Source organism: Channa argus, chromosome 17, assembly GCF_033026475.1.
Source record: "Channa argus isolate prfri chromosome 17, Channa argus male v1.0, whole genome shotgun sequence".
Taxonomy (NCBI): Eukaryota; Metazoa; Chordata; class Actinopteri; order Anabantiformes; family Channidae; genus Channa; species Channa argus.
In genome coordinates this window covers 19549786-19575884 of record NC_090213.1, presented here as the reverse complement: position 1 = coordinate 19575884, position 26099 = coordinate 19549786, and the positions used below count along the sequence as shown (strand labels likewise).

Genomic DNA, 26099 nt, shown 5'->3' with positions numbered 1-26099 from the left:
CTATTTGGATCTGACCACCCGATGACGTTGACCAATCAAATCTAAGTGGCTGAATTTAAACATAGCAAAGGTAGTTGGATAGTGTTGGGTTAGCGACGCTCACCACCTTTTTTTCAGGCGTATTTACTTTTTTGCTATTCATGAAAATGTATTAGTTTGCATTGTCAAAACGAAAATGACAGAAGAGTCGGCTGTTAAAGTTTGTGTCCGAGTTCGCCCGCTTATTGCTAGGTAAGTTTTAAGTTAATACCCAGTAAGTAAAATAGCTAATCGGCATCTAACGTTAGCGTTTGTTAACGTTTCGTGATGCTAACACTAGCTCACTAACTAAAGTAAATTAATGTTAGTGATTTGTTCTTAGGCAAAAATTCAGTGACGAGTCACTGTTTTAGCAAATAATAGCATATGCGTTACGCTAGTTTGAAAACCGTTACTTTATAAAGAAAGTTCAAGGTTTGCCTTACATTTATTTTATTCAACTTGTTAAGAAAAAACAGTGCTGTGGGGGCGCATACACTTTACCCTTAACTCTGATTTTTGTATTTGTATAACATTTATAATATTTTTTTAAAAATGTAGAAATTGTATTTAATGCCCAATGTACCGTTGGGATGACGGCTCTGGAGATGGCGCCGTTTTGTCTTAGGTGATACTTCCAAAGTTTTGCTCAGAAATCATCAGATGTTTTTATAAACCTTTTTTTTTATTTTTTATTTGTTACCAAAAAAAAAAGTTTTCCCTGAAGATGGTGACTTAATGTTTCTACATTTCTGAAAATGATCACCTCCAAGTAAGATTTATTGTGGCACTGTGCCTTTTTCATTACAGGGAGGAAAGTGCTTCAACAGAAAATGCAGAATCTGTTCAGCTGTTCTGGAAAGCTGATAAGAAATCAATTCATCAGATTGATGATGGGAACTCCACTAAGAGTTTTAGTTTTGGTATGTTTTACAGCATGGACACGGTTAAGAAATGCTTATAAAGTCATTAATAGTGATAAAAATTTACTATACGTACACTTTTGTTATCTGATCTTCACAGACCGAGTGTTCACTGCTGAAGAAACAACCGATCAGCTGTACCAGGACATTGCAAAGCCTCTGGTTGTTTCCACTGTTCAGGGATATAATGGTATGGAATGTAAACTGACTGCAGAGGGACTTTGCCTTGTGATACCATGTTATACCACATGACAGCTTCTATTTAATCCCAATCAGTAAAGTGTGTGTGTGTGTGTGGTGTATAATTTGTTTATGAATCTGTTCTGCATTTGATCCACAGGAACCATATTTGCTTATGGACAGACTTCTTCTGGAAAAACATTTACCATGATGGGGAGTGGCCACATTCCTGGAGTGATACCACTCGCTGTGGAAGATGTTTTTCAAACGATTAAAAATGTAAGAGAAAACATTTATCACAAGTTTAACACATGCTGCAGTTTGTTGTGTAATAATGTGTAATAGTTTAATCTGACTTTTTAAAATGACTTTATATTTGCCCAAAGTGTCCAAAGAAGGAGTTTCTTCTCAGGGTGTCTTACATGGAAATCTACAACGAGACTGTTACTGATCTGCTTGTTGACAGTTGGAAGAGAAAACCCCTGGAAGTCCGAGAGACAATCAATGTAAGTAATTAAAAATATTCCTGCTTTTAAACCTATTCAAATGTTAGTTTCTTCTTGACAAAAATGCCATACTTACTGTTTATAGTCCATTGTAGTCTCTTTGAAGTATTTCTATGACCTATATTTTTATTTATTTTTAGCAATATAATGTCTTATTGTTAAAATCCTAAGTTTGTGTTCTTTAATGTATTATGAATCAGGTAAAGTTGGGGCTGTTTTATGTCATATATTATAAAAATGTCTCCATGATAAAACTATTTTTTTGGTGTTGTATTGGCTATATAGATGCGTGACTACATGTTTTCAAACAGTAAATTCCATAAATGTAAACAAACAGAATAAACGTGGTGGAAGGCCAAGCTAATAACTTGTATGTGTTGATTCTGAAATGGAGCTCTCTGCCATTTAGAAATGTTTTAGTAACAAATCAGGTATGAATCAAAGATCTAGGATTTGTAAGCGGTATCACCAAGCTAAACCAACAAACACTTAGACTTTGATACTAGACCAACAATGAATGCACACGGCAGAAGGGCTGGAATCAAACATGATTTTAAAAAGTTTGTCAGCATCTTTAAGCAAAGAATAATGACTTGAACCATCATGTTATACATTGTAACATGAAAAAAGTTACCAGATAAGGTGGACACTTTTGATAAAACGTTTTGGTTTAAAATAAGATGATTTCTGCAAGTCATGCTGGAAGTTGAACTAAAATGTCTGGAGAAACCTCTGTAGCCTAAACTTGGAGCATTTGAATCAAAAATTAGAGCATTTGAATGTGTAAAATTATTTGTGTGAATCAGCTTTATTGAGGTTGATGGAGGTATTTTCTTGGCACAGATCAGTGAGTGGATTTAGAAGACCTGAAAAAACAGTTGTGGTGTTTATGCTACAAATCTTAAAGCTTGACAAGTTCTGATGGACTGTATTTCTAACAGTAGCCCACACAGATGATGACTGAGTGCTAGTGACTTTCTACATTCTGCTTAAACTAAGTCATCCTAACCAAACAATTAGCACAATAAATCCTACTTGGAGGAGATCATTTTTAGTTTTGTTTGAAACCATTTTGTAGGAGTTGATTCAGCTATGAGCCTTGTGGAAGATGTTGTTTAACTGTGCTATTATACAGAGAGGTGATTCTTCACTTCATTGATGCAGATGTGCTTTAGTAAATAGTATAAATGTATTGAAACACAAGTTAACTACAGGTTCTCAAATGATAATACAGTGTTATGAGCTCACATTAAACAGTTTTTAACAAAACCTTAACAAAAACTGAATATAGTAACCTAATAAGACGTTTTCTATATCCTCCAGCCATAATTTGGGCTGGAAACCTGAATATCAAGTCAAGTCAAGTGGCTTTTATTGTCATTTCTACTATACACAGTGGTACACAGTACACAGTAGAAACGAGATAACGTTCCTCCAAGAACCAAGGTGCTACAAACAACACAAGCTATAGTAAAGTGCATCGAGTGCAACCAAGTGCAAACAGTGCAGACGAAAAAACAGTACAGACGGACAGTGTAGACAGACAACACAAGTAACACAGGACAGGACACATAAATAAAAATAGCCTTGCTGCTATTATGCTTTTCAGTTTAAAATATAGTACATATTGCAAGAAAGTTTATTTGTTAGCATGACTTGTGGTGACCGGTGTATTGAATGAGGGAAATTTATGGCCATTTATATCGTACTGTATGTTACTTTTTTACTTTTCCACAATGCAACACCATATAATTTCAGTATCTGTTTGCAGCTTGACAAAAACTAGGAACCACTAGTAAGGATATATTAGTCTCTGTTGCTTTAAAGGGAAGCATCACCAATTATCAGCTTGTTTTGCGTCTGACTGTATTTCTTAATATTTCTCTGCTTCTAACTGTAAAACTCCTCCAGATGACATCACCTGCAAGATTCTTAGTTTATTTTTATTTTTTTCATTCAGATTATGTCACTTAGGGGAGCTCTGAAAAGCAGTTTGACGATGATTACAAACTCCATAATATGAGCTTCAAGTTGACATGATCTGAACTGAAGGTTCCTCCTCCAAGTGATGTCACCTGGAGACATTTTTCAGCTAGAAGTAGAGAAATTTTAATATAGGGATGTCAGAGCTATGTTTAATGAAATTTATTTACATGTAATACCCAAACTAGAACCAAAAGAACTCAGTTAAATATCAGTGAAGGCGCCCTTTAATTTGGGCCAATTTCTTTTGTAGTTGTTTTACTCTAACCGTGCCAAGTTTTATTAAAGTGCCACACTAAATTAGTGAAGAATCTCAGAGGTGACCCAAAACAATATGCTGAGTCTAAACTCTAGTAACATATTTAAACGTTTAGTAGCACTGATAGACAGAAACCCTAAAAATGTACTTTCTTGTTTGCTCTCTTGATAATTACTTTGAGCAGAAAAACATCTATGTGGCCGACCTGACTGAAGAGCTGGTTACATCTCCTGCACAAGCACTAGCCTGGATTCGGAAAGGGGAAAGTAAGAGCTGAGTTTATTACTGACCATGAATGATGCCTCCACAGTGTGTACTGCATTAAGAGTGTAACAACCAGTGTGTTTTCTACACATTCTGCCTTTGCAGAGAACCGTCATTATGGAAAGACAAAAATGAACCAGCGGAGCAGCCGCTCACACACCATTTTCCGAATGGTAAGCAATCTCAGCACATAGCGAGAAGGTAGGGTTCAGAGAAAATTCAGGTTTTTCATCAGTGAGTTTTTCTTAGATCCTGGAGAGCAGGGAAAGGAGTGACCCAGCATCTGGTGAAAATGCTGATGGAGCCATTATCGTATCTCATTTGGTAAGTTTGCTCTTAATCATAGGATTCTTTTCTAGCTTTTTGTTAACTAGTCTTGTCTGTATCATAGATGGCATTTATATGGACTTAAGTAAGGTTAAGGTAAGGTTGCAGTCTGCTTTCTCAGGAAATCTGATTTCTTGAGTGTCATGTGAATGGGAAAGCTGGTTTTACCAACCGAGGTAGGGGAATAGGGAAACCAGATTTTTATTTATTTATAATTTTTTTTAAAAATCTCTGGTAGATTCCAGTTGGAGAATGCAGATTTCTCTGTCATCTGTACACTTATGTTTCTCACTGGCTTTTTCCAGCTGTGCATGTGAATAACAAAAGGCTGCAGACAGTAACACACAGCTGAGTGAATAAATGAAAGGAGACATTGTAGCGGGTGATGCTGCCTCGTTTAAAAAAAATAAAATTAAAGTCTGCCAGAAAACTTAACAGAAAGTGTCTCACAGAAGTCTAAATAAGTTATATTCCTCTGTGGATTTTTAAAATGCAGACTGTTGTGGATAAGGTGCGTGTGTCTTTCCTTTCTCTCCCCCTGCACTGTCACTCTGCTGTGACACAAACGGGGAGAGAGAAAAAAGAAATGTTTCTGTCACTATACTGTTGAAAGCTGTGCACCAGGCTTCAAGAATAAGTCTGAGGTTGAGGAGAAATCAGGTTAACATTCTGCTGCATTTATATGGGTATTTCCCATAACTAGGTTTAAGTGCATGTAACCAGTTTTCCCCGATTACCTGAGAAAGCTGATTTCTCTGAGTACCCTGGTTACTTAGGGGGGGGGGCGACTGTGGCGCAGGAAGGTAGAGCGGTTGTCCACCAATCTCACAGTTGTTGGTTCAATCCCTCTGGTCACATGTCGAAGTGTCCTTGAGCAAGACACTGAACCCAAACTTAGTTTCTCCCGGTGAGTGTTGGCCAGCTGCATAGCAGCTCCCCCATCGGTGTATGAATGTGTGTGTGATTGTGAGTGTGAATGGGTGAATAAGAAGCAGTGTAAAGCGCTTTGAGTGCCAATAGGTAGAAAAGCGCTATATAAGTGCAAACCATTTACCATTTACTTAACCACATGTAAACACAGTTATAGATTATGGTATAATATTTATTTGGTAATTTTTTTGATCTTGTAGAATTTAGTTGATCTTGCCGGATCTGAGCGAGCGAGTCAAACAGGAGCTGAAGGTAAGATGGACTTAAGTTATGACTTAATCTATTGTTAGACTTTATTGATTATAGTGAGTTTTAATCCATCTCTTTTTATATCTAAGGTACACGCTTCAAAGAAGGTTGTAATATTAATCGCAGCCTGTTCACACTGGGACAAGTAATCAAGAAAGTGACTGATGAAAGCCTGAAGTGAGTAATCGGTGCTTACATCTACTGATGATTTTTCAGATTTCCATACTTTTAACCAACTACTTCAAATTTTTCATTTATGCCTCTATTGTTTGTCTTGTACTCTATACCACTAGGATCATCGTCAGTGTGCATTCAAATTTAAAACTGTGTCTAAAGTTTCTCATAAATCTTGGTAATTTAGAGACAGTAGTAAAGTAGAAGTTCAACATTTTAACAAACAAACCTTTTGTAAAAGTGAAGGGAGAAGCTGGAGCAGTTTTTTTTAGTTTATTATGTGCTTCTAAGTAGCTCAAATGATCACTGAACATTGCCAAATGTAGTAAACCCACGGGGATGATGGCTCTCCCAGCATTTGATAGGAGGACAGGGATGGTGAGTTTCAGCATCTATGATCGCTAAAGACTATTTGACCTTTACAAAATGAAACTGATCTATGTTTTTTATCCCAAATAAATCCCGTGGTGGCACATGAATCATAGGTGGAGAGGTTCAGTGAATGGCACTCTTTTAGTGCATTCATGCCCAAAATTGAAAATAGCAGCACTAATTCACAGAAAGATTAATAGTATGTACATCAACCTGTTGCCTCAGTATATAGTATTTGCATGAAGGAAAATGGTGAGAGGACAGTCTGTTTCTCTGATAAATAAATTAAAGGTTCCATCTCTTGTTAAAAGTCATACTTTGTCTTCAGGGGTTTCACCAACTACAGAGACAGTAAGCTAACCCGCATCCTGCAGAACTCCTTGGGTGGGAATGCTAAAACAGTTATCATCTGCACCATTACTCCTGTCACTCTGGACGAAACCCTCAGCACTTTGCAGGTTAGTGTAATATACATTTTTCTGTCCTACACACCTCTTAATATTTGCCGGGACCTATTAATGTTCAGCAGTTACGTGTTGGTGCTCTTCCGATCATGCTTGTATGTAAAATGAAACCCTGCAGTTTGCAGTAGGAAATGCGGGATGAATTTGCACCATCAACAGTCAAAGGGCTTTTGGCAGACATGAGACTGATACAGGTTTATGATGTCTCACACTTTGTGTTTATATCAGTTTGCCAGCACTGCAAAAAAAATGAAGAATGACCCCCATGTGACAGAGGTGTCTGATGACGGCGCTCTTCTCAAGAGGTATCGTAATGAAATTGTAGACCTGAAGCGACGACTTCACGAGGCAAGTGTCATACCCCCCGACCCCCACCCTCCAAGTCAAATTCTAGTTGGCCCTGCTCTGAAACTTTGTATGTACTGACCTGTCGGTGACCTACAGGTTTCTTCAGTCACCCAGACCACAGTGACAGAGAAAGAGGTTCTCTCCCAGCTTCTTCAGGAAAAGGACCAGCTCCAGAGAGACCAAGAGGACAGAATCAGAAACCTGACCAAACTGCTTGTTACCAGCTCCAACCTGGTTCCCTTTAAAAAGGTAACTATGACACAAAATCAAACTGTAGTTACAGCACAGCTTTCTCCGTGTTCGGATGAGTCACTGTGACTTTCACTATGGTTTTAAGGTGCCTAAGCGCAGAGTTACGTGGGGAGGAAAGATGCTCAGACTTGCGCATCCATCTGCCTGTGGTGGTAGTGGTGGTTCATCAGACCTCAGCTTTGCAGAGTCTTACGCTTACAAGCGGAAAGCAGACCGGTCATGTCTGATGGAGCTGGGTGAAGGTGAGAAGGAGCATATAAAATAAATGACCTATACTCAGACTGCCAAATATAAATCTTTTTATTCTCATTTCACATTCCATGAGTTGCACTGTTGTTGTCTGATAGTTGGGTCTTAATACGTACTATATTTAACAGATGACGAGGACTTTGACGCTCAGTGGGAGATTCCTGATGAGCCATCAGATGAAATGGAGATTAGTCAGAGCTCTGTGACCGTTCGGAGCTTTGAAGACAGGTGAATGCCGCTCAACAGTTGTCATCAGTGTTCACCCAGTATTCATGTGATAATTAAAGTAATGTTTTATCTCTCTTCCAGTTCCAAAGACTTTGTGTCTCCAGACCGGATGTGTGAGCTTTCAGGAAAGGTGTCGAACTTGGAGCTGCAGTTGGAAATGGAGAGTCAACAAAAAGAGGATGCTCTGACAAAAGCTGAAAGATTAGATAGCAGAGTGGCAGAGCTGGAGGCTAAGCTGCAAACGGAGGCCCAACAGAAACAGGAATGCGTTGAGAAGATACTTGAAATGGAAAACAAATTAGCAGAGCTGGAGCTCCAGCTACAAACAGAGGCTCAGCTGAAGATGGAGGCCGTGGAAAAAGTGGAGATGTTGGAGATCCGAGTAGCAGACCTGGATAGACAGCTGGAAGAACAGAGCCACACTAAGACTGAAACCGAGGAACAGGTGTGCTGTTTTTAAATATATCTTCTCTCTGGCCTCCAAAGTAAAAATGGGAGCCTTTTTATTTTGTAATCTACACCTTATATTTTTCTTCCTCAGATGAGAAGAGAATTTGCAGAGACCATCCAGCTGTGTGAAACCCTAGCTTCAGAAAAGGTAGTGCTTGATGGAGCACATTTACATTTAGTCATTTAGCAGACGCTTTTATCCAAAGCGACTTACAAGTGAGGTACAAGGCAGCAAAAATCTAAGTCAAGGAGAAAACATCAAAGCAAAGTCCTATCAGAAAAGTTTTCACGAGATGCAAGTGCAAGAAATATTTTTATTTTTTTTAAAGAGATTTAAGTGCTGAGGAAGATGCGGAAGAGTTCTGTTTTCAGCAGTTTTTTGAATATTGGGAGAGATTCAGCTGAGCGTGCAGAGTTTGGTAGCTTGTTCCGCCATCGTGGGATCATTGCGCTAAACAGTTTTGCTTGTTGTCTTCTGTGCGGTGCTGGGATCACCAGACGTCATACGTTGGCACATCTGCTGTGACTAGAACTAACCTCACAACAGTTTGTTTTACATATTGGCACATGTAATCATATGTTCTGTATGGAAATGTCAAATTTTCATTTTGCTGTGGAGTAATACTCACATTCCCCCAAGAAGTTTATTTAATACCAGGCTAAATGCTCAAAACCATATTCTCAATAATGTTTGGTTTATATACACTGAAATTCTTTTTCCCCACTTCTACTACTTCTGCTAAAAGAGTTTGCAAAGTCCCAAAGCTAAGCAGTTAACAACTATTTAACATGCATTTATTTGCATTTTGGTGCTTAACGTGATGCTTGAACTGATTGTGTTTATAGGACATGGTGGTTGCGGAGCGAGACTATCTGAAGCAGGAGCTGGGGATGTTTATAGAGCAGACTGAAAGTCTAGAGAAGGAGAAAGCAGCTCTAACACAGGAGCTGGAGGAGAAGAGAGACATGGATGAGTTCAAATCATTGGAGGAGGAGTTCAGAAAGGAGCATGAGGTACATTTGATTTCCATTTACACCCCAAGGAGAGTACAGTTAGATGTGTCTGACTTTGTTTGGAAATAATGCAATATTCTATTTTTATATTGAACAGAATGTATAGTTTGAGTTTATTTTCTTAGTGTGGTCGATTTTGTTTGTGCCACTTGCAGAATGACTTGCAAAATGAAATATCCAGTTTCAAGAAAGCTCTGGAATCCTCTGAAATTCAGTGCCAGGAGCTTCAGGTAAGATGACATGCAGAGCAAGAGTCCTTCCTGTTTTTGGTTATAATAAAGTTGAATCGAATTATAATATTTTCTTTTAGCCCCAACCCACTTTTGATATCTTTTTTGTTTGTCTGTCTGTTTTTCAAGAACAAGTTAGAAACCTTGTGTGCAGAGCTGAAGAAGAAAGCTGAATTTGCAGAAGAACTTCAGAGTATGGTATGTGTGTGCTTGCTTTAATGATTAGAAACACCAGAGATTAGTGCTCTTGTCTTAGTTTTAAGTGTCTCAGCTATGCATTTCTGATTTCTCAAGTTGACATTTTTTACCTAGAGGGAAAACAAAATAAGAAATCAATTTGCATAAGAATTGCTCTTGAAGTCTTGAATTTTAAATCGATTCACATATGGTGAAATCAGGCTAATGCTGCGGTTTTTGCAAGGTTATATGTAAAAGGTCTGTACCCCATCGCCAACAGTTAGTGAGGCAACACCCTACGAGCAGATCAGCAACACAAAGCAAATAAACCAGTTTCTTTCACAAATTGATTGATCTGCATCGGTTCAACATTGAATGCTAAAAACACAGCTGATTGATATATTTACTATCCCCTTCAGTTTACATACACCAACTTCTGTTTTAACCAGAAACAACAAAACTACTCACAAAAAGTTGGGGATAATCGACTTTCCGGTGAAATTTATGAAATATGTAAAAACGTCATACTAAAGTGATACTATATCATGAAAGTAGCGCATTTAAGTAGAAGCGTGCAATAGTATTTTTTTCATCTCAAATAACTTATTGAATCAAAAGCTAACATTAGTGGGTATACCAACAACAAAAAATGTCAATGTCTCAGAAACTAAATTATTTATTCTTTTTAACCCTTAAAAGAAATTGTGCTATTCACACAGCACACTAGAGTAAGAGACTAAATATTATGCCTTACTTTCTTTGTATTGAATCTAATATTTGAAATGAAAATGGTCATAGATTGAATCCACACACCAAGAATCAAATTAAATGGTGAGTTGGCCAAGGATTACCCCTACTTGAAACCAAAAAATTCTTTATGCTTATCAGTTATATATTATAACTGTAATTAATTTGAGTGTCGCAGGTGAAATATTTTTTTCAAGCAAACTGACTGTAAACTTAAAATCTAAAATGATAATTTTTTTTGTGGTTCAGTTGTATTACAGTTTCCTTTGAAATTAAAGTGCTTTGAAGTGCTTCAATATAAAACTGTTAAGAATGAATGAATAAACAGGTGATTTACCTTTTAAAAAGGACTAATATTCACATTTTTCCTCCTTGAAGAGCGGTAAGGACTTGGTGCAGGAGGTTGCAACGCTTCGCCGCTCTCTGGATGATGCAGAGGGCGTCAGCAGAGACACAAAGAAAGAATGGGCTGTCCTCCGCAGTCGAACCATGGCTCTGGAGGAGTTGAATGTGAGTGATATTAACCCTTTGCAACCTGCAAATCTCATTTGTTCTTTTGCATTTATCTGTATGTGTGTAATGCATTTTATTCTTTTGTTTCCTGTTGTCTCTCCACTGCCAATATGTTTCATTAAATTTTACAGGCAATTGCTTGACAATTTTCAAAATCAGCACCTAGATAGGGTAAAGTCATTACTGTTTCAGCTTTGATTTGTTACTAAGACCACATGTATTGTAAGCGGACAGTAGTGGCCCTTTCAGGCAGTTTGTTTTTGGTTGTTTGGTGATGGAAATTGTCTGTTTTGATACTGGTGTATCTTTTTTTTTATTTAGTTTATCTTGTCTTACTCTTCAGGTGACACTGACTTCCAACCACGAGAAAATGGAGGCCGAGGTAAACAACCTCAGGTTTCAACTTGAGACTGAGAAGTCCCGTTACAGAAAGATGCAGAGTGATCTCCAGAAAGAGCTGAATGTTGCATTTGATGAGAACACCAAACTTACCTCTCTGCTCGATGGCAAAGTCCCAAAAAGTAGGTTTTCAGTCAGGGTGTTTAGACAATGTGACAATCGGGTTGTGTTCTGCCTTTGCACTTAGATAAGAGTTGTAAGATGTTGTCTTGTCTCCAGATCTGATAGACAGTGTGGAACTTGAGAGAACAGTTGCCAATCTGAACAAAGAGCTGTCAGGATCTCGTGAAGTAGAGGAAGCTCTCAGAAATCAGCTGACGGAGCTCGATTCATTACAGAATCTTCCAGAGAAGGTAGACAACTTGATGAAGCAGGTAAGCCTGTCAGATATCCTCTAAGAATGGCATCTTAGGGATGAAGCACATCCTTTTTACAGGATTTAACTCTGTGTTGTCTCAGGTTTGTGAGTTGGCTGAGGAACTGGGTGCTGTTCAGACTCAGAGGGACAATCTGCTAACAGCTCACGCTCAATGTGAGAAGGAGGCTCAGCAGCTCAGAGCGTCCCTGCAGATGTCTCAAGATGAGATTGTGAAAATCCAAGCAGACCTCAGTGCTAGTGCTGCTCTGAAGGAGGAGGAGCTGAGTGAGCAGTGTGCCGGTTTAACACAACAGCTGGATTCACTTCGCTTACACCTGGAACGCTGTGAAGTTGAGAGGAGTCAGCTTGTGTCTTCTATTGAAGAGACAGACATGAAGGTATGTTATGAAATACAAATATGGATGTTGTGATAAATAGGATTTTGTTTTGTTTTAAATAACAAATCCAAAATAGAAACAGCAGAATCCAAATTGCTACACCCACCTTGAGGCTGTAGACTAGTACAAATAGAACACATTTTGCTGTCAAACCTGATGACCATTTTCTTAAAGTATTCTTTTAAGAAGAGCGTTTGAAATTGCTGTAACAATAATATAAAGGTCACGGTAATTCTGTCATTTCAGCTTGAAGAAAGCAACAAGCACAAAGCATCACTGGAAGAAAACCTGAAAGCTATGCAGCAGCTGGTGAAGGAGTTGGAGGAGAAACTGTCTGACAGCGAAGCCTCCAGATCCACAGAGGAGGAGATCAGCAAAGAACTTCAAGAACAAGTATGATATTGATGCTACTATTTTAAATTAGCTTATTTTTTTTAATATGAATTATAATGACACCTTGTCAAAAACGTTGATGTTTCTTCTCCTCATGTTGTCTCGTTATTCTCTGAAATTAAAACTAATTCAATCTAAGTGTTAAGTGTTTTCGATTTACTCTCTGTAGCTAAACCAGCTGAGTGAAGAGCTTCAGTGTGTGCGAGGTGAGAGAGAAGCTTCACTGTTGGAGCAGAATGCTGGTGCTCAGGGCTCCGCAGAAAACGTGGAGAGGCTACTCTCTGTGATTACCTCTCTCACTGCAGAGAGAGACCAGCTCAGGATGGACCTACAGATGGTGAGTGATGCTTGACTTTATCTTTTTTAACTATTGGAGGAAAAAAAAGAGGATGTGCCTATTTATTTAAGAGTAAATGTCTAAACATTTATTACGTTTCGCTTCACCTTTTAATAGACTATCATTTTGTCTTTTGTAATTAATTTTCAGTGCCTATTAAAATTATGTTAAACCCACCCCTCTCTCAGGCTACGGAGAATCAAGCTCTTCTCCAGCGCCTTGAAGATGAGATCCAGCAGCAGAAGCAAAATATGGCGGATCTGGAGAAGCTCCACGAGCAGATGAAATCTGATTTTGCTGAACAAGTGAGTCAAATTCTATTTTCTTTATGAATTCTTCATTGTCGGGGTCCTAACTGTTTGCCAAAATTCCTCCCACATGAACAGGTTCTCAGTCTCTCACAAGAGCTTCAGAGTGTGCGGGATGAGAAAGAGGTTCTTCTTATGGCTGGTGGTCAGAGTTCTGCAGAAGAGCTAGAGCAGCTGATTTCTACTGTGGCTTCTCTCAGCGCAGAGCGAGACCAACTTAAGATGGACATGCAAGAAAATGTGGAAATGGTCAGTTGCCATTTACCGTGTGTGTATGATTTTTGTGTCCTGCATGTAATATTTTCCCCCGCCACCTCATATTTTTTTGTGTTAAACAGATGATTGAGAATCAGGAGGAACTGAGAGCAGCACTGGACAAGAACCATAAACAGAAGGAACACATCAAACAGCTGGAGGCAGCACAAACATCCAAATTTGATGGTTCTCCAAATGAGATAAGTGCTCAGCTGGAGGAACTGCAAACATGTGTAAGGCTGCAAACATGGTTCGTGCATATACATAGACAATGCCTGGGTGTAGTATTTTGGTGGGGCATTTTTTGAATTTAATTGAACACATTGTCAAAATACTATGACTTAAAATTCTGTTACTGTTGCGTCAGGCTTTTTTTTTTTTTTTTTTTTTTTTTGTCGTTCTGTCCAGCTTATCCCGTGAATTCAATTAGGATACATACAATTTCCACAAAGATTTTTATTTAAATTTTTAAATCATTATCCTTAAAGATGCTTACAAACCTTTTTGAATGAAAGAGCAATGATCTCCTGGTAATTTTCTGATGTTCATGTAATTAATTGCATTTTCAACAATTTTACAGGTGAACAGTCTGACTGAGGAGCTTGAGTGTGTGCGAGCAGACAGAGATGGCCTGCTTTCTGAGAGGATGCACAACAGTCAGACCCCCAAAGAAGAGGTGGAGAAGCTGCTATGTAGAGTGACGACTCTCAGTGAGGAGCGAGATCAACTGCAAGAGATTCTAGAGGGTCTGAGACAAGAGAAGAACCAGCTCAAAGCCGAGCTGGAGGACAGGATGGAGTTGGTATGTCAAGTTTTTTAATATATCTTTTTATGATATATCACAGTCTGCCCAGCGAAAAAGTAATATAATAAGTATATTTTCTTTTCCAGGTCATACAAGCCCAAAGTGGGTTTAATCAGCCAGAGATGCTGACCTTAGAATTGCAAGCAGACAATGAGACAACCATCCAACTTCAGCAAGAGGTAACAGTCAAGTTACCTCTTTCAAATGTCATCAGCTGGTGACATTTTACATGATTCTTAAAAGTTGTTAAACTATTAGAAACAGGTGTGTGTGTGTGTGTGTGTGTGTGACTGTTGCACAGTTTCCTCATCACCATGAACACATACTATGATTTATTTTCATTCAGTCCCACATACACTGTCCTGCTAGATTTTACTTCCTATGGACCAGATTTGGATTAAACCACCACTGGAATCCACTCTAATATTCAGAATATTTCTTCTTCTTTAAATTCAATTCAATTCTACTTTATTTATATAGCGCCAATTCACAACAAAGTCATCTCAGGGCACTTTACAGAATCAAGTGTGCTCTTTTGATGTACATCAATAAGAAACAATGGGATTGGTGCTAAGAATCACAAGTGGTTTTGAACAAAAAAGTTGTTGGTTTTTATTTCTTAATTGTATTCTTCATAATTAGTCCTCAGTTGAGAATCGTATTTACCTCTACAGATGGAGCAGCTCAAGGCTATTCTACAGGTTGTTAGTGAGCAGAAGAGCAAGATGGAAATGGATCTGGAGCGTAATATGGAAAAGGTAAGTGGATCATGTACTTAAACTTTGTTTGTTTTGTGTCATTTTACTTATTGATTTTCCTATTTTTAGACTGCAGAGACTGAAATCCATCTTCACTCCCTTCAAGAGCAGCTTGAACAGCAGAATAAAATAAACACTGAGCTGGAGAGACTAAGCCAGGAAAGACAGGCTCAGCTAGAACAACAGGTTTGTCCTTTGCAACATTTTCACTAAAATGTGCTTTTATTTTTATTTATTTATTTATTTTTTTAATAACTAAACTAAAATATCTTTTTCTTGTGGTTTAGGTTGCAGAGGCTCAATGTTGTCTTAATTTTCTTCAAGAGGAGCTGCAAGAACAGAAACAAAAGAATTCCGATCTGGTCAAACTTTGTGAACAGAAGGAAGCAGATTCAAAGGAGCAGGTAAGTTAGTCAGTAAAGAAACTGTGTTTTAAAGACTGATTCTTCATTGTTAGTGGTCTGACTGCTTGTTGGAAATTCTGCCTGTAAACAGGCAACTCTAACAGAGGAGCTGGAGGAGACCCAAAAACAGAAGGACAGGGTGTTCGAAAAGGAGAGCAGCTTTCAGAACTCCACAGAGGAGATGGAGAAGCTGCTGGGCAGTGTGTCATCTCTCAGTGAAGAGAGAGATCAGCTGCAGGCGGCACTGGAGGGACTAAGACAGGAGAAAGACCAACTCAAAGCACAGCTGGAGGACAGGATGGAAATGGTAAAAGCTGCTATTTCACAAGCATTCTTGCTTCTCAGAAATTATGCCTGCAGCGTTTGTAGCATATGCATATTTATATAATTTCGGAGAATATGACATGAACTAAAACTGATTACTGATTTCTGATTTGAAAATCCAGCCATTATCAATATGTGGTTCAGGCATTAGTAAAACATTTAGTTAATGCTGATTACAGTCAGTCTGTGATGCATGATACATGGGGCGACTGTGGCGCAGGAAGGTAGAGCGGTTGTCCACCAATATCACAGTTGTTGGTTCAATCCCCGGCTCCTCTGGTCACATGTCGAAATGTCCTTGAGCAAGACACTGAACCCCAAATTAGTTTCTCCCGGTGAGTGTTGGCCAGCTGCATAGCAGCTCCCCCATTGGTGTATGAATGTGTGTGTGATTGTGAGTGTGAATGGGTGAATAAGAAGCAGTGTAAAGCGCTTTGAGTGCCAATAGGTATAAAAGCGCTATATAAGTGCAGAACATTTACCATACAGCAGTAGTGCAGAGTGATTGAAATTGTGTTTCTCTCTTACTAAAAAAGACACAATAATAATTAATAAATAAAAATAATTAGAAGTAATAATAAATGAATGATAAATAAAAGTGACAACCAGTGGAGTAAAGTGAGAATAAGGTCCTAGGTCAACTAAGGGACTAAGGGAGATGTTAAAGACATCTGTCAGGCCATCTGCTAGCGCATGCAATAAGCACATGTCCTGGGATATTGTCAGGACCTGCTGCTTTTCTTGTCTTAACCCCAGACAGGGTCCTCTGCCTGTCTGTAGAGTAGATTGTTAATGCCGGTTTGTTGCGATTTTTAAGGGAAATTTTTTTCCCTCCACTCCAAAAGTTTCTCCTCTGTATTATTCAGTGCAGATGGTGTGTGCACGGTCAAAAACATTGCCTAGACAAACTTATTAATTCAACCTACATTTCTTTTCCTACCAACTCTATATTTCCATCTCTCCCTCTCTTTAGGTCTACTACTCATTTCTGTCAGTCTTTTTACTGCACACATTATTTGGTGTATTAAAAACCTGGAAATGCCACCTAACACTGTGGAAACATGTCAAGGTTCTAGCTGAGTAGCGCAGAACCTCAGGGATGTTTGTTACCTTGTTTGCTTTACCACAACACCTGTTATTAGATGCACCGCAGTTAAACTTGATTACATCTTGTTTCATCCACTCTCACTAACTTCCTCTGCATGCGATGGAGCATGCGAAAGGCTTCTTCTATAATTGTTGCATTAAAACACATTTTACATTTGTTATTTAAAATTGCCTTGTGTTAAACTGTGATATCGATTTGAAAATGAATAATCATTCAGCCCTAAAAAGAGCTAAGTTGTTCCTTATCAACCTAATATTTTTCAGCTATCTACTGAAAACCAAACACATTTTATTATTATTGTGTTATAATTCAGATTCAGCAGCTAGAGGAGCATATGGAGAAGACCAGGGATGAGGTGAGCCAGCTGAAGTCCGACCTTGAAGAAAATGTTCAACTGGTTAGTGTTTTGTTTTGTTTTTTCTAATTACTACACAAAGAACACTTTATACTTAAAATCAGAACCTGTTAAAGCATTTTGAACATTGGGGCCTAGTTTAGGAATAAATCGTGACAAGTTTTTCATTTAAGAAGTGTAAACGGTCTAATACTGCATGAATCCTTGTCCATCTATTCCAGTCTGTGTTGCTATATATGTTCTCTGCAAGATCCACACATAGGTCTCATTCCCAGGCCATTAATGTTCAAGACCATGAAGTTTTGCTGATAAATGTAGTAAAATTGAATTATATGCGTTATAGACACACTTGCCGTTGTGCCCGAGTCAAAGTAAAGAATGTCATCTACAATTTTGGAGCAGTGTTTCCTGAATTGAAACCAGATCTTTTGCAGTTTATTAGAACTTAAATTGCAACAGATGGTCAGTCCCTGGGGGAGGAGGAATAAAAGATCAACTTTTTATTGTCATTGACAATAAATCTTTGTGTCATTTTAGTTGTAGTCTAGAGAATAGTGGATTATGAATCAATTATGAGAATAGCTGCTGATCAATTTTCTTTTGTTCAACTAATTTTTGCAGCTCTAGTAACTGCAGCGCCTGGTCTTTTAGGAAAATTAAGTCCATTTGAAAAATTAGACTATACATTTGTGCTATTTTGATGCACATATTCAGTAAGACCCAAATGGGAATGGTGCTGAGAGGTGATAAAACATTTTGTTTGACTTCTTAATTGCATTAGTTCTCATCGAGAATAACTTTACAAGCTTTATCCTTTACAACTAGTCTTTGTTTGAGCTTTTGAAAGGGCCGCACTTGTATTTTATTCTTTTGTTTTGTAGCTTCTTTTAAGTTCATATTTTAAAGGTTTTTTGTAATGTATTTCAGATGATTGAGAACCAGGAGGAGCTGAGGGTGTCTCAGGAGAAAATCAGAACTCTCCAGGATGAAATCACTGTGATAAGGTGTCAGAAGGCAGAGCTGGAAAGCAGACCAAACAGTGGAAGAGATGCAGAGTGTAGTCTCCAGATACAAGAGCTTAGAAACCAGGTTATACTTGCACAATTTGTTTCTTCTTTTTTAAATAATTTAATAACATATCACTAGAACTTGAGAGTTTGACTTACTTAAAATTGTAAAACTAAAATTGTATGCAGATATTAAATTATATACATATATATTAATACAGTTTCCATGTATTTAAATAACGTTAACATGTCCATTGCTGGCCACAGATTCAGAGTCTGACTGAAGAGCTTCAGAGTGTGCATGCAGAGAAAAACAGTTTGACAGCCAGCAGTCAGACCACCACAGAGGAGATGGAAAAGCTGCTGTGCAGAGTGACGTTGCTCAGTGAAGAGAGAGATCAGCTGCAGGAGATTTTGGAGGGACAGAGACAGGAGAAGCAGCAGCTCAGAGCACAGCTGGAAGATGAGATGGAAACACTACAGAGTCAGGTTTGGGAGCTTTATTTTGATAAAACAGTATCCACAGCACAACGTGACACATTTTCTACACAGAAGAGTAGTTATGAAAGAATTAATTGGTTCAAAGCTTCTGATTTTTATTTTTAATTGATTAAGTAAATGTAACTAACACAAAGTGCCCTGTGGATATCTAAATATGTCTCTTTCCTCAAGAGATTTATTTTACAGTCCACTCTCTGTATCAACTATCTTTCTCCGCTCTTTTCCTTTGTCGTGCTCCATTGTCACTCTGCAGCGATATGAACACAAAAAACAATGAAAGCCAGAAAGGACACTTTCCTTGCATAATATACATAGAATTTCTGAGCCATGCTTTCAAAGTAAGTCAGCCCTGGAAAGAAATGAATGACATTACTTGTCTGCCTTATGTATATACAGACTTAGATTTTTGTACCGGGCTTCTTAAGTGCATATAAAGACAATCATTGGTGGAAAAGCTGTTTTCCATATGCTGTTAAAATGCGCAGTGTGTTGCTTTTCAAATCAAAGTAGTAATAAAAAAAAAAAAGGATAATCTGCTCGCCTTTGCCTGTGCAGATAACACAGCTGAATACATCTCTACAGACTATCAGTCATCAGAAGAGACAGCTGGAAGATGATTTGCAGCAGAACATGAATATGGTGAGAGAACTGGTCTTGCTAAGACATTTAATTTTAGCTGCAAGTTTTAGCACTTGTTCATGTTTCGATTGTTTTTAAAAATGTTAATTTGCTTATTTAAATTGGTTTATGCTCCTGATGACATGCTTAGAAATGTGCCTGATTATGATGAACATTTTGTTTTTAAGGCTTCAACAATACAAGAGCTTCTGCATTCAGTCCAAGAGGAGTTGCGTGGCGAGAAGCAAATAAACTCTGATTTGCTCAAACTGTGCAAGGAGAAGGAGGACTCTTTAGAAGGACAGGTTAGCTTTAAACACCTCTTGTTATTTTAAACAGCCAAATTTAGCTGACATGAAAAACTTTAAGTGCAGGACCAACCACCTTACTGCTACCTTCTTCACAGATAAGGACTCTAACTGAGAAACTGGAGAGTGTAAAGGAAGAGAGAGACATTCTGTTGTCTGAGAGGACAGCCAATATTCAGACCTCCACAGAGGAGAAAGAGAATCTGCTGAGAGCGGTCACGTCCCTTAGTGAGGAGAAAGATCAGCTAAAAGAGACACTTGAGGGACTGGAAAATGAGAAGCAGCAGCTTAGAACAGAGCTGGAGGACAGGGTGGAAACACTGCAGAATCAGGTTTGTGATGGGGCCATTTGTTTGTTTCATGAAAAAACAGCATACACTGCACACATTTTTCTACTCAAACTGTTGTAATAGGTCATTTGCATTGCAAACAGTTCTAAACTACAGCTAATGATAATCATTGATTGATTCATTAACATCTCCCTTCCTTACAGTTAAAGAGTTCAACAGAGAATCTGGAGAGTGTTAAAGCAGAGAGAGACAGTCTGCTCTCTGAGAGTCTGGCCTCCACAGCGGAGATGGAGAAGCTTCTGTGTAGAGTGACATCTGTCAGTGAGGGGAGAGATCAGCTGCAGGAGACTGCAGAAGGATTAAGACAGGAGATAAACCTGCTCAAAGCAGAGCTGAAGGACAGAATTGAGATGGTAACTTTCTGCAGTTACACGTTTGGGGCTGTGCTGCAGTTAATCCAAGAATGGTAAATACAGAAGCACTACATTGCCGGTTAATTCATGCTCTCTTTCAACAACAGGTGTCAACCATGCAGGAAAAGCTGAGTGAGCAGGAACAGGTGAATGCACAGCTTCAGACTGAGAGAGGAAAACAAGAGGCCAAGCTGCAGCAGGAAGTAGGTCCAAAGCACACAATCTACAGTGCTTCCTGTTGTCAATAGCTACTGTAGTCGGCACTGTACTTTGCTGATAATGAAATATTTTGCTGATAAAACCGGAGAATTACAGAATTAAGAAAAGGTTGTTTCACCTTTGTTTTCTTTCATCTGTTGTAAGTGACCTCCTAATGTCTGTTTGTCAGGTGCAGCAGCTTGAGGAGCAGCTGCACATATGCAAGGAGAAACAAGATCATGCTAAAGCTGAAGCAGATGCATTACAGCAGGTTTGTCCAGTCCTATAGGTTTCAATAGTTTTACCAGGTCTTTTTGGTCTGTTTTTGTTAACTCTTAGTCTGTTCATTTTATTGGTGTCTATACTGAGGCAGCTTCAATACGAGACATTTATAAACAGAAATGATTATATATAGAGTTGTTGCTACTGAGACGACCAGTCATGTGTTTACAAGATTATATCATCAGCATAAAAAAAAAGATGTGAGGTTTTATTATTCTCTTATCTTTCAGTTGCTCAGTGAAGCAAACGCAACCATCTCGTCCCTAAGAGAGCAGCTAAGCACTCTGGATCAGAACACTTCTAATGTCAAAGAGACCATGTCATCAAGGCTGCAGGATTCCACTGAACAGCTTCAGGTAACTTCGACAGTAAAAGGCAAAAATGTTTTAACATAAGAGGTCAAAACTCTAACACAACTAAACTGATATCATTGCAGGAGTCCTTCAAGAAATTCCAGCACTTTATAGATATGTGTTCCAAGTATAACGCCAGATCCCTGGACAAGGTCCTGAGAGGGCAGTGTTCCCTGAAGCAACACCATCTGACATCTTTTCCAAAGCCCACCATAAATGCCTACAGTGCTGTCTGTCAGCTGCAGATTTCTACTATTCAGAATCTGGGAAATATTGCTGTAAATGACAATATCCTACCATTTGAAATTGTTTAGAAGCTTATCTATTTGATCAGGTGATAACCCATAAACTGGTGCCCTCCTTCCCCAGGAGCATCTACAACTGCAAGCACAGCACTACCGGAATCTATTTGAGGAGCTGGTAAAGACAGATTTGGCTGTTTTTGAGGAGAAGCGGCAGCAGGATGTGCTGCTGTGCAGAGCACAGGCACCCGAATACTCTGTCAAAGATGATAACTTCCACGCACTGTGGGAACACCGAGTGACCGAGCTGCTGAACAGGAGGCAGCTCTACCTGCAGGTGAGAACAAAAATTCACTTCTTGGACTTCTTGTTATGTCTCTGTAAATATTATCTGTGACATTTCTTTACTGTTGGATTTGTAGAAAATGGCCAGCATTTTTGAGACGCTTTGGGCCAACATGAATTCTTTCCCAAACGAACTAGCATCTGAGCTCCGAGACAGGGAGAAGTTTAAGGAGCAGCTGCAGGCTGTGTTCACTTCACAGCCATTCAGCTTTAGCAGACTGGACGCCATCCTAGCCTCTGAGCTGGAACACAGATCTGAAGCAGATCAGAACAGGAAGATGACTCTGCAGGTAGTGTTTAAAAAAGGTTTGACTGAAAAAAGATTTGCATAATAAAGACTCTGGAAAGTTGATTTCTACCACGTGTACCACAGTTACTTATTTAAGTAACTTTACTTTAGTTAAGTTTGTGCACGTAAACTGTGTTTACGTGCACAAACGCATATTTTGTTTTTCAACGCCATGTTAGGATTCTCCTTTCTTCCGGTTTGTGAGTTGGGGGCTTTATTTTGATTTTCTGTCATGACAAGATAATCACCACAGCTGCCATAGTAGGTCAGTAGACGACTGCTGCCTTACGCTTGGAAGTGCAAATATACTCTGGCACTTTACCAGCTTGTGAATGAATAGATGTTCCATGAAACCACTGGAAAACATTTCATGTAATTACCATGTTTAGCTTTTCCAAATAACTGCTTGCTGATGTGATTTAATTTGTATGGGTGGTTTCTCTTTTTCTCCTTGTTAATGTTTTCCGATTTTTATCAAATCTTAATGATTCAACGAACCTTTTAGCCAAACACAAATATGCAGCCAGCCTAACCACTGTATCTCCATATTCTCTATTGATGGTGTCTAATAGTATCTGTTAAGTCCTACTCCCAAGCTTTTGTGCTAGAGAAGCTGTCATTAGCAGGTAGAAATTGCTTTACCCTTTAATGCTACTTAGTGAAACAAAACAATAATGATCTTGTGGTCAGACCGTAATAATGATCCCCATTTCACCTTTTTCAATTTTATATATTTATTGCTTTTCTCTACAATGATATAATGTATCTCTCGCAGGGGATCATTGATGAGCAGAAAGGTGTGTATGAAGAGCTGAAGCTGCTGCATACTCAGGCTGAGTCTCAGCTCAATGAGGAGAGGAGCAAGAATTCTACTCTGCTGAAGGTGCTGGAGGGAGCACCTCAGAAAAAAGAGGTTTCCCTTCTCAAGGACAACCAGCAACTTGTTCTTCAGCTCCAGCAAACTGAGGAAATAGTCAAAGTATGTCTTTGACATTTGTTTCACATCACAGTTTTTCTTTTTTACTTTAACAGTCCCACATTTTTTTTCCTGTAATAAATGGGAGATGGGCTAAAGTTGTTTTTGGTCTTTAAAATAGTAAAATATTTAGCATGTACAGGTCAATTGATTTGTTCTTAAAATGTCTTTTATGCATAGCAGCTACATCCAGTGTCTCGTCTAAAAATGGCAGTACATTAGAACCTGCCTGTTATCAGCTGGTGACTGATATTTATCCATTTTCCAGTCACTGCGTGCACATAACAAGCAACTCGAGGAGGCTCACATCAAAGCCAACAACAGGGTGTCCAACCACAAAGAGGCCACGCAGCTCCTTCAGACGGAGCTGCAGGACAGTCGTGCACAAGTGGAGGAGAAGGAGAATACAATCCGAACCCTCAAGAGCAAACTGAGAGAGTCTGAGGTTAGTCTAAAGAGCCCCCGTCTGCCCCATTGTGTTTTTGTTAAGCAGCAAGTGTTTCTTTACTTTCTTTCTTTTTTTTTAATCATATTTGGTCTTACACATTAGAAAAATGTTGCTCCCAGTGCTGTTGAGCTGAAGGAACTCCGAAGTAAACTCTTCAAAATGGAGGTGCAGTTGACTTCAGCATCTGATAAACACCAACAAGAGTAAGTCTTAGATTCAGTGTAACCCTTTGTTTTGGTTCTTCTATCTGTCAGGATTTCTTAAGCTTTGTTCGTCAGAATGTGTCAGGTTGTGTCAGGCTCTCCTAACCTTTCCCTTGCAAGTCAAAGCACAAAGTACCTGTTTTATTCATTTCATGGCTTGCTGTTCTGACCGGTTTTTGCCCTTCTCAGGATCCAGAGGATGACCACAGTGTTGAATGAAAAGGAAGATTCATTGAGGAAACTAAAGGAAGCCTTGAGGAAATCACAACAGCAAGGAGAGGAGTCCTGTAAGTTGTTTGTTCAGATTGAGACAAAGGTACATTATATATCTTTGATGCTGATGAGTTAAAAATATTTCTGTTGGCAATGGCTAAGGAGGTGCGTACAGCAGCTTTTTAGATATTCTTCCTTTAAAGCGGCTGCTTCCTGCTGAGGCTGAAATCTACGAAGACAATGTAAACAATAAAATTAATGAAACGCATAACAAAGCTCAGTAAAGTTTAGGGAAGCTAAAGATTCATCTATAAGTTTATCACTACAACTTGTTAAAATAAATGTATTATTATTTAAAGAAAATGTCTGACAAAACCTAACATGTTGATGAGACATAGTTTTTGATTGGGTTTGTATTTTGTAGCCAAATGTGAAAATGTTTTTTGGAAGATATTTTAGGTTTGCTTATGGAACTACTGAGTAGCTTTTTATTCACTGGGTGGACATGGACTTTAAACGCTGCTCTGTATAAACAAACAACTAACTTCTAATTTAACCTTTATTTTGTACAGATATTACGGCAAAACTCAGCTGCTAGTTGCCATTAACAATAAGTGACAGATAAACAACTAGGTTATTCCACCACAATAACTCAACACTTTTTAGGCTGTTTGCTGAAGCAAGTGATGAATGGTGACTTTCTGCTTGGTTTATGCTTCTGGCAAAAATTAAAGTTACAATATGCAACTTTCAGGAATCAAGGTAGCAGTAGCATAAATCCCTGCACAGACTTGATGCGGCACTTTCCACCTGGGGGGGTTGCAAACCTCCTGAAAAAATGTATGTGTTCATATTCACATTCACATTCATGTTATTGCTTTTCGACAATGTGGATGAGTCTACAGCAGCACAGGGGAGGCTGGAATTCCTTAGAGGAATAAAGGTCAAAAGGAGATGAGACTGATGCCGTTGTCTTCCATTTAGTCCTACAGGGTGAGGACCTTCATGCTAGACTGACCAACCCCAGAGGTTTTGTGGTCAAGAGCAGCATTCTACTGGAGAAGACCAAACTTGAGGAGGAAGTCAAACAGCTTCAACTGAAAAAAAATGAGCTGGAAAAGTAAGAACTGCTCCGACACTTGTATAATATATTGCACCTTTTAAAGTCATGTTTTGACATTGGTGTCCCTGTCTCTACAGCTTGTTGTCCAGTCAGCAGGCTGAGATCAGCAAGTGGAAGACGAGGGCCATCAAGCTGAAGGTCAGGTGCAAGGCTGATGTGGACATGCCCTCATCACCCTGTACTCCCACCAAGAGGGGCCTTCCAATGAGCAAAGACTCCACTAACCTTCTCAACTCACCGAAGAAGTTTCCTGTTACTCCTAAGAAGATCCTGGACTCTCCCAGGATACTGCTTGACTCTCCAAAGCTCTCACTGCCTGACTCTCCCAAAAGCAGTTTCTTTGGTGTGGGCAGCAGCTCTGACATGTTGTCCAGAAGCTGTCCCAAGCAGTTCTTTGATAACTCTGTCCTCGGAACCACTCCAGGTGAGTTCACCTACTTTTTACTGTAGATTGTGACTCAGCAATAGGGTTATCTTAACTTTGTAAAGACCTCAGCCATTTGTTTTGCCAGAGATTTCTCATGTTCCTGATAAACCTGATGCAGAGGAGGGTAAACGCTGATCTCACTGTGTGTCTGGGTGCCAATGTGTTTTTACTAACCGAAGCATCGGGTGATGGGATTTTACCTAAAGATTACGCACCCTTTCCTCAACTGATGAATGTTTATTAAATTTCTTAAAAAATTAACATCAAATACAGTCCAGTGCCCCTATTGTCTCCAAACCACACACTGATGGGTGTCTGAAACACTTTTATATACATTTTTAAATTTAACAAATTGTGGGAAACTAATTTGACTCTCACGTGTGGTGTGGTTGATGAATTTCATAGCCACTAAAAAACAGATACAACTCATTTTTCTGATGGATGTCTGGTCTTTTGCAGATGTAGCTGCACATGAAGACAAGAAGGACTGGTGGCCTATGTCCCCAAAACAAGAGGATATGTGTAAAAGCCAGTAAAACATTGACAAGTGCAATATTTTTTAAATGTCTTTTCAATGTCTCCATCGTGTTGTCTACTGTTTGTTTTCTATTCTGTTCTCTATTCTATTCTGACACTTGTTATAATAAAACATTACTTTGTTTTAAAGCTATTGACTCTGTCTCAATCATAATTCTGTGAAGTGACTGTTTCCATGAGACATTAAAAAACAAGAAATAATTGAAATGTATAAAGGTGGTCTATTATGCAGAAGAGTTGCCAAGAAATCCTCTGTAAATATTATAC

General features: G+C 38.8%; 1 protein-coding gene across 3 annotated transcripts; it reads left to right on the top strand.

Annotated features, from left to right (window-relative positions):
• Positions 1-72: 72 nt before the first annotated feature.
• cenpe (centromere protein E) lies at positions 73-25965 on the top strand. Of its 3 annotated transcripts, none has more exons than XM_067481855.1 (55): positions 73-231; positions 829-941; positions 1042-1131; positions 1282-1400; positions 1508-1627; positions 4054-4135; positions 4239-4306; positions 4383-4457; positions 5591-5642; positions 5729-5816; positions 6514-6643; positions 6878-6997; positions 7094-7246; positions 7335-7491; positions 7627-7726; positions 7808-8171; positions 8268-8324; positions 9023-9190; positions 9346-9420; positions 9550-9618; positions 10723-10854; positions 11201-11378; positions 11476-11630; positions 11716-12012; positions 12259-12405; positions 12575-12742; positions 12931-13047; positions 13129-13299; positions 13389-13538; positions 13886-14107; positions 14197-14289; positions 14785-14868; positions 14938-15054; positions 15156-15272; positions 15364-15579; positions 17018-17101; positions 17987-18148; positions 18334-18555; positions 19150-19206; positions 19374-19490; positions 19592-19825; positions 19987-20196; positions 20304-20399; positions 20585-20665; positions 20907-21032; positions 21113-21307; positions 21399-21608; positions 21694-21906; positions 22681-22884; positions 23150-23326; positions 23432-23532; positions 23722-23819; positions 24730-24865; positions 24946-25292; positions 25755-25965. In XM_067481855.1, exons 1-55 carry the CDS (start codon positions 176-178, stop codon positions 25829-25831), a joined length of 7767 nt encoding a protein of 2588 aa, XP_067337956.1. In that variant the 5' UTR covers positions 73-175; the 3' UTR covers positions 25832-25965. The 3 variants fall into 3 exon arrangements, with proteins under 3 accessions (XP_067337956.1, XP_067337954.1, XP_067337955.1); XM_067481853.1 differs by having other exon boundaries at positions 19123-19206; XM_067481854.1 differs by lacking the exon at positions 25755-25965 and adding an exon at positions 25381-25726 and having other exon boundaries at positions 19123-19206.
• Positions 25966-26099: the final 134 nt, after the last annotated feature.

Excerpts from the sequence above, each read along its gene's own strand:
- cenpe (XM_067481853.1), top strand. The coding sequence starts at position 176 with ATGACAGAAGAGTCGGCTGTTAAAGTTTGTGTCCGAGTTCGCCCGCTT. Across the intron at positions 9,191-9,345 it reads AGTTCAGAAAGGAGCATGAG|AATGACTTGCAAAATGAAAT; the intron begins GTACATTTGATT and ends TGCCACTTGCAG. Across the intron at positions 15,055-15,155 it reads AGGCTCAGCTAGAACAACAG|GTTGCAGAGGCTCAATGTTG; the intron begins GTTTGTCCTTTG and ends CTTGTGGTTTAG.